Below are 15,455 nucleotides of genomic sequence, written 5' to 3' on the forward strand. Positions count from 1 at the left end.
GAAACAATAGAGGTTGTTCAATAAATATTTGTTGAATGTAAGAATAAATATTTCATTTTACACATACCACCTCATTCTTGTTTTCAGTTACATAATACCCCATTATAACAAAACAGAATTATTTCAAGAACCATTCTGAATGTCATAAATTGTTTTGACAGGCAAAAAGCCCTATATAAATATCTTTGCATGAATATATTTTGAAAAAGAAGGTAGGCAAATGCATTTAGTTTCTCCACCTATTTCTCATTACCCCACTCTCCATTAGTTGGGTGGCTAAAAGGTAGAGTAACTCACTTTGTAAAACATTGCATTACATTAGTAATACTTAGATGATAAGCCAATTATCACTAATATAGCATCGCAGATATTTTATTAACCCAGGGCATTTCCTTAGTAAAGTGTAACTTATTATGACTTCTCTGATTTTGTGCCCATAAAAAAAATATAGAAGGAAATCATATATTTGCCTGTAGAAACTCCTACTTGTAGTTTATAAGTTTTAGTTTACTAATTTTAAATCAAATTTCAGGTTCATATGCTAAATTAAAATATAGGTTTTATGCTGTATGATTATAAAATGTGCAGGAGAGTTATAATACATCTTAAAAATAAATTTCCATTTAAAATGAGTATTTTAAAGCATGACAATATTTTAAGTGAGCCCTTTTAACATACACTTTCTCCTAACAAATGTATTTGTAATGTAATAACTATTTACTTAAAATTCAATGTGGCATTAAAAGTTAATGTTTTCAAGCTATAAAAACTCATCCTTCTACTGTACTGAAATATTTCCAATAGTCAATATCCACTTATTTGTCCATTAATTAGCACTGCCCCTTACACCTCCCAAATTTCATATTCTTTAAAGAGTTATCCTAGAAATGAGTTTGGGACTCCTATATGAAATGGTAATATTAAAATTGAAGTCTTTGGAGTTTCATTTTTGTGTTTTTAAGTGCCACTGTATTCTCAGGAGTGTTATTCAAAAGGCACATAACATTAATAACAGCTTCCGATACTAAAATTATACCACAGAAAAAGCATTTGTGTGTTTCTGAGAAGCCAAAACTTCAGTTTTTTAAAAAAGCAATATGCCTGGTTGAATTAACACAATACTTTTAATAATGTTCAGAGATTATTTTCATTTTAAAATAGTCCTTATATTTAGAAACGCAAATAGCACAATTCCTGTTATAAAATTACAGAAATACTAAGAAGAAAAATATTTTAAATAATTTTCATTTACTGTTACAGATAAATTGTCCTAACTAATCACAGGGGTCCTCTGAGGTTTACAATAATAGGTGTGCTAAGGTTTTTTTTAAAAAAAAACACACACAGAAAACACAAAAACCAACAACACTGGGTTATTTTCCTTTGGGGGATATTATAGTTAATCTAATAGTTAAAACTAAATAAAGACAAGATCAGATAAAAACACATTTTCACTTCCATCGACATCAAGTCTATAACTGGGATCATCATAATAAGCTACAACTAATGTAGTTAAAAATAAGTGTCTTTCGTTCTCTAAGACCAAAAATGACAATCTTTTAATATTATAAAAATTATTATCTAATACTAGATCTCTGCTAGCCATCTAAATAATGACATCTTTACTTTGGGTATCAATATACAAATGGTTTTCTAGACATCAGAATTTTGTACTTAAAAGATTTAATAAAATTAAATCTCCTCATAATATTTTTTAACATATTATACTATAATATGGGATGACCTCTCAACAGGACAGATTTTCACAGATTTTGTATTTCAGTATAGGTAGCAAATTAAATGCAAACATTATTGGCATATTCTTTAACAAAACCTAGATGACTTTTGGAAGAAGAGCATTGAACTGACGGAGTAACAAGAGGACATGGGGATATTCAGAAGCACAGATCAGAACGGGCCCAGTGTCCCTAGTCTAGTTCTTCCTTCCTATCTCTCCCTTGTTCTCTCCATAGGCAACATGTATTTGGAGAGATTTGGACTTTTAATCAAAAGATAAATTCATATTTTTTACTTTTTAACTAAAGTAATATCAGCTTCCCAGAGCTTCTAATAACATACAATAAACAACATCACTACATTGAGTTTGTATAATATTAACCAAAAGCAATTAGTCATTTTGAGAAGTTTGAGTTTAATAGGAAAATAAACTTTTCACATTAGTCTTCTCAAATATTTAATACCATTTCTAAACTTTAGTTATCACATACAAACATTCCTAGAGTTCCAGGAACCTCCAAGTGGGAATTAGTTATACAGTGCAATCCTTTCTCTTTGGAGAAAACAAAGTTCAATTAGACAACAAACCCACATAGAAGCCACTTAATGCCAGAGTTGTATATTGATCTTTTCACAACCCCACAATTATTACAGATGCATTTGATAAACTTTAGAAATCAGATATTTAAACGTTGCTACTCATAATGAAGTGGAAACGCAGGATCCCTAATTGATCCTGAATTCTCTCCTAATGATTAGGGACATAAATGTCACTTACCGTATTCCTTCAAGAAGACCTTCGTTAACACTTTCTGCCTACCAATTGTTTTTCAATTCGTGAATCTATAATTTCACCTTAATAGGTTGTCTAAGATGTTTATTCCTACTGGTTATCTCCACACAGAATTATACTTCTTGTCAAATATTTATATATTTATATTTAATAAGCTCCTTTTCAATTAAATTACTTTTATCAGAGGGTGATAACTAGCCTATACTCATTGATACTGCATCAGCCACGTATAGTGATCAGAGAGGCAGAGAGGGTTCGATGAATAATTAATTTGTGGTGCAAAGGTGTCAAGTTTGTAGGCACTGAGCTTTGATAGATGTTTGAAAATAAAAGAATAATTAAGAAAAACTCACAAATTCTATAACTTACAAAACTCTGGATTACTTTTAAATAGCTGGAAATATAATCTTTTAGCATGTGGAAAAAACAAGGTATGTAAATATAGGGCCCCTTTATATTATTACACACAATTATACATGCAAGATTATACTAGGAAATGCAATAGCAAAGAGAATACTAATAATAGAAAACTAATATTATACTAATGTAATATAACAATACTGTTAAAACAGAAACCTTTTTATTATATGAAGTACAGACAATAAATCTGCTACATACTTACGCTCCTCAGATTATTACATTTCTTTTTTCCTTTCAATTAGCTAATATGAAACTGTATTTATCAAATTTATTTATAGCATCAGTTCTGAAAGAGTATTATTATTACACTAAATATAATCAATTCTTATACAGAAATGTATCAAACTGAGGTGCACTTCAAACATACTTGCACTATCAGATAATCATGAAATGGAAAAGGTTTGATTTCCAAAAACAAAATCTGGGAGATAAAAACCAAAACTAAATAACTGTCATTCAAATTTGTCTTTGAAACTGCAACAGACATTTATTAAAATAAATTATGGTTTTACAGTATAACTAATTACCTAAGTAAAAGAGAGTGCCGATCATTTTATCAACAGAATATTTGTACACACTATCCATGCTAACACGACCTAAAAGAAAACATTTTACAACTAACTGCTGCTTCTACACATACTGCCTTAAAGTGACTGGTAAAGTCTGTTCCAAAGCTTTAAAAATACAAGACTGATTTGTTCAATCTTAATAAATAAAACTGATGTGAAAACCTATATTTTAAAGAAGCATGTTAATTAAGCAATAGAGACCCATATGTTTGCTTGAATCTTTAAAAAAAGATTAAATGCTATCACTGATACCTCTCTCCGCCGAGAAGCCCAGCACGTCTGCTTGATCTTCCAGACCACGGCAGCCACCAATAGTAAGGACAAAAAACAACTGGAAAACAAAACACAAATAATTGCTGCTTAAAATAGTTAAGACATGTGATAAAAGAATATGCAGAGGATTTAAATATACACAGGCTGGTTCAAAAGTAGGGTTACAAGTATGCAAAACACAGAGTTTATTCTTGTATTATTTATTAATCATTGTATTAGTTTCCATACAAACAATTGTACACCTACTTTTGCCCTACCCTGTATATAGAGAAGTAATCACTTTGTCTTGGTAAATAATTCAAGCAAAAAAGGATAAATTAGGGTTAAAAATGTTCTCAAGTAAAATCAAAGTATACAGGTAGAAAAATTATTTACATTCCTTGCTATACATTGTAGTCTATCTTCTCTCAGAAAAAAAAGTAAACTTATAACTCTACTGGTCTTAAAAAGCAACAGAAATCTATTTAGAATTGTTGAGTTATTATCATCAATTTTATAAATTCCAATTTCACATGCTCATTCATTTCATCTTTACTAGCAACTATTTTAGATATGAAAATATTTCAGTGGTTCTCAACTGGAGATATTTTAGCCCTTTGTCCACCCCCAGGGCACATGTGGCTGTGGCAATGTCTGGAGACATTGCTGATTTCCACAACTGGGAGGGGTGCAACTCGTATCTAGTGAGCAGAGCCAGGGATGCTTCTAAATATCCCGCAATGCACAGGACTGCCCCAAGACAAAGAATTATCTAGTCCAAAATGTCAGTAGAGCTGAAGTTTAGAAACCCTAGTATATGCTAAAGTTTAAAATAGGAAATTATTCAGTTAAACGTTTATGCATGTGGTCTATACATACTAGTTACAATATTCAAGAACCTATTCTGATACAGAATACTTGTATTTTGAGACTGACAAATCTATATATATAAAAGGCTAGGTGACTGACTGTACGTCCGTCTAACCATCTGACTGACCGACCGGTACATATGACGCACACTGGCAATTTAAAAATAAAGGGTGACTGATGCATGCACGATACATATTAACATATTTTGTATTTTAATTTTATAATTATTATATTATATATACTATTTTGACATGTAATTTTTTGCAATAACGTAATTACTGCATGAATCTTCTAATTAATTTCCTTTCAATGTGCACGAATCCGTGCACCGGGCCACTATTTTCTCAATTAAAAGTTTAGGTGAATCCAATTAATCAATCAATGTTTATTTTCTCTTCCTTTGCTCTGTGGTCAGAGATTAAGCTGTTCAAAAATACAGAAGCGAGAAGACCTGAGTCGCTACAAATTGACTGGTCACTATAAAAATCCTGGTCCTCGTCATTAACTAATAATCCTAGTACTCATCAATTGATTTGCTCATGAGCAGTGAAATTTTTGACACTTTCCACACTTTTCAAGACTTTCAATACATTTTTTCTCCTTGTCTCACTTGAAGAAACTTTACCATATCCTTCAATGATGATGAGAGACAATTCCGGCACCTCTCCATGAGTGCTGAACACCTTCAGGTACTGTGCTAGACACCTTACATTGAGCATTGCCTGTAGTTTAATAAGAACGCTGCAGATAGCATATATTATTCGTTTTTTAGAAAAGAAGAATGCAATGCTCAGAGTTCAAAGTAAATGGCTTATAGTCGCACAAAGAGCAAGTCATAGTATCAAAATTCAAACAAAGCCTCACACTCTTTCCTCCCCATGTGTTGGGAGCTGGGAGCTTACCCACCATCTCACAGCAGTTCTATTTCCATACACATTCTCTAATTCTTGCTTCATTACCAAAAGAAGAAGATTAAAAGAAGAAAAAAAAAGCCTGTGACCCTAACCTTTCTAACCTCTGAGGTACCTTTTTATGCTTTATATAATTATCTCTTCTCCTAATATTTACAAACTTGTTTTCATCCTAATTTAAACTTTCCACAGTGCTCAAGTCCCCTACCTCCAAAAAATAAAAACAATACCCCTGCTTTACTGACCCCGTAGCCCCCTCTATTTTGCCGAGCATGTGGTCAATGCATCCACCTCCATGTCAAATGCCTCATAATTTAGTTTTATTTAACTGTTTAGAATCTGACATCTGGCTTGTGAGCTAATAAAAATATTAAGATTAAGAATGATTAATGTGTATATAACACTGAACACTTTATAGGACACTTTCCTCACCATGACTTTCAAATAATTAAATACACTGGTCTTTTCTCAATCAACTGACTTTCACTTCTCAACTGACAATCCCAACCATCCATTCTTTGAAACTCCGTCTGAATACTGTATTTCCTTGGTCCCCCTGTATCCTTCCTGACACATTACAGGGTCAATGAAGGCAGGTTGCATTCCAGATGCCCTCTGCTAAATTATGGACATTCCTCAAAACTCAGTTCACAGCAACCATGCTATTATCTTCTCTTGCTCTCAGAGAGAGAGCTCAGTTATTTTCAAGCCTTCAACTATGACCTCACTCGCATTGATTTTCAAGTCTGTATCATTAGACAGACCTGCCAAAACATGAGCATCTAAGAGATTATTTAGTTCAAACTCCTTCTCAGAAAAGAAATTCTCAGCAGAATTCGGATAGTGACCCAGCTCCTAATTAAATACTTGTGGCTCGGAAGCTGCCTTACAAGTCAATGCATTCTATTTTGAGCTTTAACTATATCATAGTTCAAGCTATGGAAATATCCTTCTATTAAATTGTCTTTCTCAATCAGTGCTGCTTCTGTTTTCTGGGTTACACTGAGTCAGTCCATTCCCTCTTCTATGTGCTGAAACTTCTTTATATACTTGAAGAAGCATACATGATTGCCTCTACTCCAGAAATTCTCTATCAGGAGAGTTTGTCCTCTAAGGGGCATTTGGCAGTGTCTGGAGACATTTTTGGTTGTTACCACTTGGTGGGTGTCCAGTGGGATGTAGGACACACAGGCCAGCCCCTCACCACCAACATTTTCCCAGATCAACATGCTAACAATGCTGAGAAACCCTGTTCTAGTCTGAATTACCACCACAGCGTTGCACTTCCCTGTAACTGTTATAATATGGTACTGAGAAGTGATACTTAAATATAGTCCAAGGATCTATTCATCTGGAAATCAGTCCTACCATTACCACCCTAAGAATTTTAACATTATAGATATAAATATAACCTCCAACCTACCATGTTCAAACTGAACTCCTGAAAAATATTCATAAAAATAAAAGCAACTAACATCTATGGACCAAGCACTATGGTGTCTTACATGCGTATTTCTTAAATTGCCATAATCACACATGAAAGGCCCTGGATATTGTTATGTACTCATTTGAAAGATGAGAATGCTAACTCATGGAGAATTTAAGTAAAATGCCTAACTTAAAAAATATTTGGTTACAAGTTCTCCCCTTTCTTCCAACTTCTTTCTCACCGTTACTTTTCAGCTAAAATGTAAAAAAGCACATTCAATCTTATCATCCCTCATACTCAGACACCAAATTTTATCGACTGATTCTTGCAGAATATCTGCAGTAGTAGATAACAGTACATATACTAAAAGTCACTTATATGAAATAAATACTAATTAAATAGCAAAACATATTTTTGTTTGACGATCTGTAATTCACAATATTTCTCAGTCAAAATAGTTACATGATAGAGATTCAATTTAATATGAAGACTTGCTGAGTTTCTCTAAGTCTTTCTGATCTAAATTTCATGACTCAAGCGAAGACTTCCACTTCATAATGGCACAGAAATCCAGTATAAAAATGTTCAGTTTTCATAATTTCAACCTCTTCCGAGAAGGAGATATATACTTTAGAGGTTTGCAGCTAACCCTCTATGCTAATCGATATTAGATTAGAGCTCATGATGATATAAATAAATTGGTTAGTAAAATCAATAAATAAATTAAGAAAATATTCCAATAATCTCCAAAAATTATTTAAAACCCAATGAAATATATCTGTTTCTGGCAAGTGGTAGTTGTCATTAAACTTTCTCTAAGTGAATGGAATTGGTTCTTTAATTGATTTGAATATCTTATCATTTTTCTGACATTGAAGGTCTTCTTTGGCATAATTAGCCTTATTACAAGGTAATACTTCTTAAGTGTTCTTGATTTGTAGTAAGTTACATTGCAAGTAAAAATTACAGTTCTTTTTAAACATCTACATTTAAAACAAAAACAGTCTATTAAGAACACTTGCTTCATAAAAAAACAAACAAGCAAAATCTCTTGACAAGTGGATCCAGCATTGTTGAAAGGTTACACTCATCCTTTGGCGACTAACAGAAAACCCCAGTCTCCGCAGACAACCCGGGGCCTGAAGAACACCAGACTTCCCATCAGTCTGGATTCCTCAATGGGGCGGTGCCCCACACACCACCCTGTCCCTCCCACTGCCTCCTTTCTGCCCACTGGACTTTACGTGAGTAAAAAACTTGTATTACGCAAAAGGACTGATATTTGTAGGTTTATCTGTTCCAGTTAGCTTTTCCCTGATATATTTTTTAAGTCAAAATTCTTAAGGGCAATGTCAAGTGTTAGCATCCTACGATCTGGTATTGTGGTAAGTTTATCCAGGAAAAATGTTTCATCGCTTTCTTTCCGATCTTTTCCTATTATATTACACAGTGTTTTATAGCTCCTTGGCGGAGATGTGGGGGCCGGGGGGTGATTGAGCTTTCTTTTTAAAAAATGCTGTGTAATAGTATCAGAAGATCTGAAAGGTTCGTCATCTTTTGGTAAAACCCCCCAATGGAAATGAAATAGGAAAAAAAGAAAAGAAAGGAAACATTAAAAAGCAAGCATGTAAGCTACAGGGATAAAAAAGGAGAGCACAGGAACTTAGGGGAGATATTTCAATAATTTGATTTTAACCTTCATAAAATGGTCATTATGGAAGGGATTCTTAAAATGAAATAAAAACATGGAGCTCGTTAGGTATTCTCATTTAGGGAAAATTAAAGAGAATTCAATAAAATAGCATAGTGTGAGATAGGTTATATTGTAAAGCAGGCCTTGGGAGACAAAGAAATACCCTCTGGTGGTAATCTAGTTGGCCAAATGCAAAAAGCGATAATATTGTCACTATTTTACAGCAATTTGAGGTTAATTGAGCATAAAAATCAAGTCTTAAATAATATTTTAAAAGACAATTTGGGCATATTAATCTTTTATTTCAACTAAAAATTTTACAAACTAGGGAATTGTGTTGAAATACAGAAACATATTATTTAAAAAAAATTATTTCCTAATAACTGCTACTCTGGAAAATGTCTGGCAAAGGTTTTAAAAATATCTTCCTAAATACTTGAAGGATTTTTTTTTAACCAAGTAAAATGTTAAAAAATAAATCACTAACTTAGAATGCAAAAAAAAAAAAAGAACCTGTATAATGCAGAAATAAATTTACTTCTTTCAATTATCAGATTGACAAAGGAGAAAAACTAACAACGCCTCCTGGGAGAAAATGGGAAAACAATATGCTCACAACGTAGAGTGGTACAGAGTTCTTGAGGTTATTAAGCAAGAATCAACCAGACCTTGGGATGCTCTATCAGTTGAGAGGATTTCAAATGCAGCTAACAGAAAACTTAATGCAAAATGCTAACAAACAACACTGGGACTAAATGGACTTTAAACTCCTTGCTAGGACTGAATTGTACTGACCCAATTTGGATGTTGAAATCCTAACACCCAATGTGACTATATTTGGAGTCAGAAATTTAGGAGGTAATTAAGGTTAAATGAAATCATAAGAGTGGACCCCTGATCCACAGGAATAATGTTCCTATAAGAAGCCACAGACACATGAGAGCCATAAAGCTCGCTCTCTCCCCCTCTCCGCGCACACACATTTAGGAAAGGCCATGTGAACACACAGTGACAAAGTGGCTGGCCACCTGCAAGCCCGAAACATAGCTGACATCAGAAACCAACCGTGCAGGCACCCTGATCTTACTTAGACTGACCTTCCAGTCTCCAGCATTGAGAGGCAATACATTTCTATTGTTTAATCCACCAGTCTTTGGTATTTTTTTACAGCAACATGAGCAGACCAAGACTGATTTTGGTGCCAAGAATTGGGGGCCACTGTAACAATTACCTAAAAATGGGGAGGCAGCTTTAGAACTAGGTAATGGGTAAAGGTTGGAGGAATTTTGAGGTGCATGTTAGAAAAAGCCTAGATTGCTGTAAAGAGACTGGGAAGGAAACATGGATTTAAAAAGGGTGATTCTGGTGAGAGGTCTCCTAAAATATATCAGTGGCCTTATTTCAAAAAACAAAACTAAAAGTCAACATATTCTGTCCATGTTTTTTCTTAACAATGAGAAAATTTTAATACTAATTTACACTTCACTTCTGAAACAGGTTAAATGACAAAAGAAACGTCAAATATATTTTATCTCACACAATGATTAGAGCATTTTTTCCACTTTGTCCATGAGGACAACATAATAAATGAGACCTCTAAGACATGGCACATATTAATGCTAGCTTGCTTTTATTTAATAGAAGAATTTTTAAATTTAATTATGCACACAAATTCAAAAGCTTCCAATAAAACCTTAAATAATTTACATATATATTCAGCATTGTGAAATTTTACAGAGCTGAACTTCTCAGTATATTTCCATCCACACTATTCTGCATCAGAAACAGGTTTACTTTGATGCACTAAATAATGTTCATTTGATTGTAACTTCTAATACTTTCCAAAAATGTATTATAACTATAGCCTCGAAATCCATTTATATTCAGAAGTACAAAGTCATAAAACATTAAGTATATTTAAGATGTTTCCTCAAATTTCACTTTTAAAAGACATTTAAAGCATAAATAAATGGTGCACACGTTAGTAATATATATATGTGTGTATGCATTCAACACTGTAAATTATAATTTCTCAAGGGACATAGAGAAACATGACTGTTTTCAGAGCAAAGTGACCACCATGGCAAAGGTGTTGACAACAGAAATGGATTAATAAGCAAGGAATGTGTAAACTTGAGAAAAGAGTATAGAAAACGGAAGGGCTGTAAATGGAGAGGAGCAATTCGACTTTCTATGGGCCCATATGGATGCATTAGAAGAGATATTACAGGGACACGAATTTCATCTCAATTATGAAGAACGATTAGTTATCTGGAGATAGAAAATGCTATCTCGGGAGATGGTGCGTGTGCTGTCATTAAAGCCACTCAGGCATAAGCTAGATCGGAATTGGGCACGCTGTGTCCCAGGCAGTGTTCTGCCCACCAGCTGTTTTGTAATAAAGGTTTACTGGAGCACAGCCACCCCGTTTGTTTCCACATTGGCTGTGGCTGCTTTAGCATCAGAGTTGTGTCCCTGCAACAGAGACCTCACAGCCCTCAACTGCTGAAATATTTACTATCTGGCCCTTCACAGAAAGTGCTTGCTGACCTGTGTGGGGAGCACATTAGAAATTCAAGCACTGTATGGGTGTCTGGGCGAGATAAACAATAATGGCTACTGTGGTGTTTAGGAAAGTGCATGGCATGGCATCTGTGTTGGGTTGGGAAGATTCTTATTACTGTACTAGCCAGTACTGCCACCTTGGTGAAGGTCAAAATTCATACTGCACTCTGTCTGCCTGTAAAGTTGTGTGCTGTGATGAGGGACTAGGTCTGCCAGACGAGGAGACACATTTATCTAGTTTGCACAACGGCACCTGATGGACCCTCATAGTTGTGTACATCATCATCATGTTAACAAAAATAGCATTGCTCCCAGCCCAGATGATCTAAGATCCCATAAAACGGAAACTCAACTGCTTCTCCTAACCAGTATTTCATTTGACTCCCAGGAAAAAGGGTTTTCATGTTTTGAGAAATCTTCAAGCTCTAGCCCAGTGATGGCGAACCTATGACACGAGCGTCAGAGGTGACATGCGAACTCATTTTTTTTGTTGATTTTTCTTTGTTATATGGCATTTAAATATATAAAATAAATACCAAAAATATAAGTCTTTGTTTTACTGTGGTTGCAAATATCAAAAAATTTCTATATGTGACACGGCACCAGAGTTAAGTTAGGGTTTTTCAAAATGCTGACACGCCAAGCTCAAAAGGTTCGCCATCACTGCTCTAGCCTCTTTTTTAGAAAGATACATTGTGAATTAGCGTATTAAGAACTCTGAGAAGCAATGTAAGCTAAAAATAAACTAAAAGGGCCCTACTTAACCTTAGTATACATTTTCCAAAGTTGTTTAATTATGCAATCCCTTTTTATGAACCTACTAGAGGCCCAGTGCACAAATTCGTGCATCAGTGGGGTTCCTCAGATTGGGCCGAAACCAGCTCTCCAACAACCCCTGAGGGGTCCCAGATTGAGAGAGGGCGCAGGCCAGACCGAGTGACCCCACCGGTGCACAGGGCCAGGGAGGGACGCAGAAGGTTGGCCAGCCAGGGATGGACTGTGGGAGGGCTCCAGGGCGTGTCTGGCCCGTCTCATTCAGTCCCAATCAACTGGACCCCAGCAGCAAGCTAGTTGGAGCATCTGCCCCCTGGTGGTCAGTGCACATCATAGCAAGCAGTTGAGTGGCCTTAGCATATCATTAGCACATTACTCTTTGATTGGTTGAACAGCCAACCGGTCGACAGGAAACTTAGCGTATTAGGCTTTTATTATATAGGATTGTTGCTATCTTGAATAACTCATGCCCTAGGGCAGTGATGGTGAACCTTTTGAGCTCGGCGTGTCAGCATTTTGAAAAACCCTAACTTAACTCTGGTGCCGTGTCACATATAGAAATTTTTTGATATTTGCAACCACAGTAAAACAAAGACTTATATTTTTGGTATTTATTTTATATATTTAAATGCCATTTAACAAAGAAAAATCAACCAAAAAAATGAAATGATGCTCTATTCAGTTATATTTAGTACTTCCAGATTATAAACTCTTTGAGAACACAAAATACATGCTTGTTCCTATCCCCTACAGATTTTAGCACATTGCTAAACACATATGATAATTTCTTTAAGAAGTCATTGAATTGATTTAGTTCTAGGAGATGTACCTAATCAATATGGTGAATGTACTGTTCTTATGTGTCAGGGGAACCCGAAGGTATCCTCATTCCACTGAACCCACTTTCTATTAAGTAGCCCAGAAGTAAAATAATCTTGCAAAAGTATATTGCAAGTATGTTTCCTCGGCTCTGTGACATATATTTAAGCATATAAAACTATTTGAGATACAATATATGATATTTTAAGATTAAAGATTTGATAAATTACCTAACAGACTTACATATTTCAAAATACAGATTTAATAAATCAAAGTCAATTAAAGCAAATTACCTGAAGAAGGTGACAAAAAACTGCACAAGATCCATGATTGTATTGTGCTGTGAAAATGCAATCTGAAAGATCAAAATAAAAGAAAGTTTGAAATTTACTGAATAAATATAGTAAAGTTTCATGGCATTTGTAAATATAGTATTTTTAAATGATTAAGACCATTGATCACCATATTATAAGTCATTCATGCTGGAATCGAAATCAGTAACAACACCCTAAATCTGTAGTTTGGAAAGTTTCTCACCCTAAAATGTTAAAACTAGATTTTAATGTAGAAAGATTCCTATTGGCTAATGACATGGCCCTTCACAGATAATCAACATGTACCCATTTTGGTCCTATGGTCATTCCCACCCAAAATACAACAAGATTTTTCAAGTCACATTTAAAGTGAATTTTAAAATTTTAGCCTACATAAATGTACCTTAGGCATTCCCTTTTCTGTAATGATTTTATTCATGTTATCCAATAATTATTCAAAAGTTAATCAAATCAAGAGACCAATTAATGTTAATATTTAATAATATCTTCATTTGCCCTGTTTTTAAACAGCTCCCAAATAATTGATAAAGTGAGTGCTAAAATACTGAGCTAGCTGAAACTACAGCAACAGTGATGATAATATATTTTGTCTATTTGATGATAATATATTTTGTCCATTTGAGCTTGAATGCAAATTCACATTGAATACATGCTCAAAATCTAAAACCTGAAATTAAGTAAAGCTACGTTTTTCATTAAATAATAACAATCAACATTTTGAATTTGCGATTTAAATAAAAAGTCTGCATTACATACATTTGGATAGAGAAGTAGATTAATAGTTTGATATTTACCACAAAATAACAGAATTCTTATTTGTTCTGGTTATGAAGGACAAATTGCTGTGTTTGTGCAAATGCCCGATTGCCATAAATTCTGATATATTTGAAATAAATGAAAACATAAAGGGATGTACTAAAATTATCCAATTCTACTAACAAAGCAAAAAAGAGGTTTTCAAACAACTATTTAGAATATAGTCTTGCAAAATGCCAACATAATGGAAGTTAGTCAACTAGTAATATCTCAAAGACAACTGGATGATGTTTCAGGCAAGAAATTCAAGATCGCATTAGGTTCTTATTTATTAACTAGAGGCCCGGTGCATGAAATTCATGCACAGGTAGGGTCCCTAGGCCTGGCTGGCGATCAGGGCCGATCTGTGGGGCAACCAGCGGGGCAATTGAGGGGCCCCGCTGGCACCCTTGGCTGGCCTGGGGCCTGTGGGCTGGGGGTAGCTCCTGCATTGATTGTCTGCCCTCTGGTGGTCAGTACACACCATAGCGACTGGTCGTTCCACCAGTCGTTCCACCATTCAGTCGATTTGCATATTAGCCTTTTATTACTAGTATATAGGATTTTTTAAAGAATTTAAAGCAAACTGGAGATTAAATGACCCATTACTTAACTATGGTAATATATTCCAATAAGCATGAACTTCCTACAGATAATAACATACTACTAATTGATACAATATGTATCATTCCTAAAAAAGTAATATTTCAAAAATGGAGTGAAATAGAAAATTATAATATTTAATAGATAGAATAAAACCTATTTCTGAATGTAAACATGAAGAATAAACATACTAGCCAATTCTGTATAAATATTACAATGATTATAAATTCTTGAGTATTGTCTATGAAAATTTAGTGGATTTAATTATTTTTAGAGCAAATAAATGCCTTAGTAATGGAACTTACAACTTTCCCTCCTGGTTCAATGCAAAAACTTAACTGGTCTCCTTGACTTCAATTTCATAACATCTGGTCACTCTTCACCCAGCTAACAAAGAATTCTCTTTAAAACTGCAAGAATTTTCTGTAATTCCCCTCTTCACGGTCCTTCATTCCCTGCTTAAATTTCCTTGGTGTTTTCCATCACGTTTAGCTTGGACTCCAACTTACAAAATATGGCCCCTGCTTCTTTCTCTACCCAGGGCATTGACATTAGTCTGATCAGATAACAGTATTAGTAGTTTCCAATATTTGCCATCCTTTATCAACCTCTGTTCCTTACTGGAACTGTTCCAATGATTGACTGCCTGGCAGTTCTACCCTAGATCCTGTCTCTTTGGTGGCCTCGATTGTACTACTGTCGCCCGTACCCCATACTTCCACAACAGTATTACTAAAACAAAAACAACAAAAACCCAACTAAGTGACTATTGCCCAGGGCCTGGGCTAAATGCTTTTCATATTTCTAATTTATTTTGGCATCAGAATTATCACATAAAGTAGGTAATGCCATTAAATCCATTTTATAGATGAGGAAATAAAGGTTTACAG

At 34.4% G+C, this 15,455-nt stretch overlaps 1 protein-coding gene across 1 annotated transcript in view; it reads right to left on the reverse strand.

The window, feature by feature from the left end:
- ATRNL1 (attractin-like 1) overlaps nt 1–15,455 on the reverse strand; it is a 428,818-nt gene that overhangs the window by 267,582 nt on the left and 145,781 nt on the right. Inside the window, exons 25-26 of the mRNA XM_014546342.1 lie at nt 13,126–13,187; nt 3,772–3,850 (exon numbers count right to left, since the gene is read on the reverse strand). Of these exons, the coding sequence (XP_014401828.1) occupies nt 3,772–3,850; nt 13,126–13,187 (141 nt within the window). The remainder of the gene's footprint in view (nt 1–3,771; nt 3,851–13,125; nt 13,188–15,455) is intronic.

The sequence above is a fragment of the Myotis brandtii genome, unplaced genomic scaffold (genome assembly GCF_000412655.1).
Source record: "Myotis brandtii unplaced genomic scaffold, ASM41265v1 scaffold441, whole genome shotgun sequence".
NCBI lineage: Eukaryota > Metazoa > Chordata > Mammalia > Chiroptera > Vespertilionidae > Myotis > Myotis brandtii.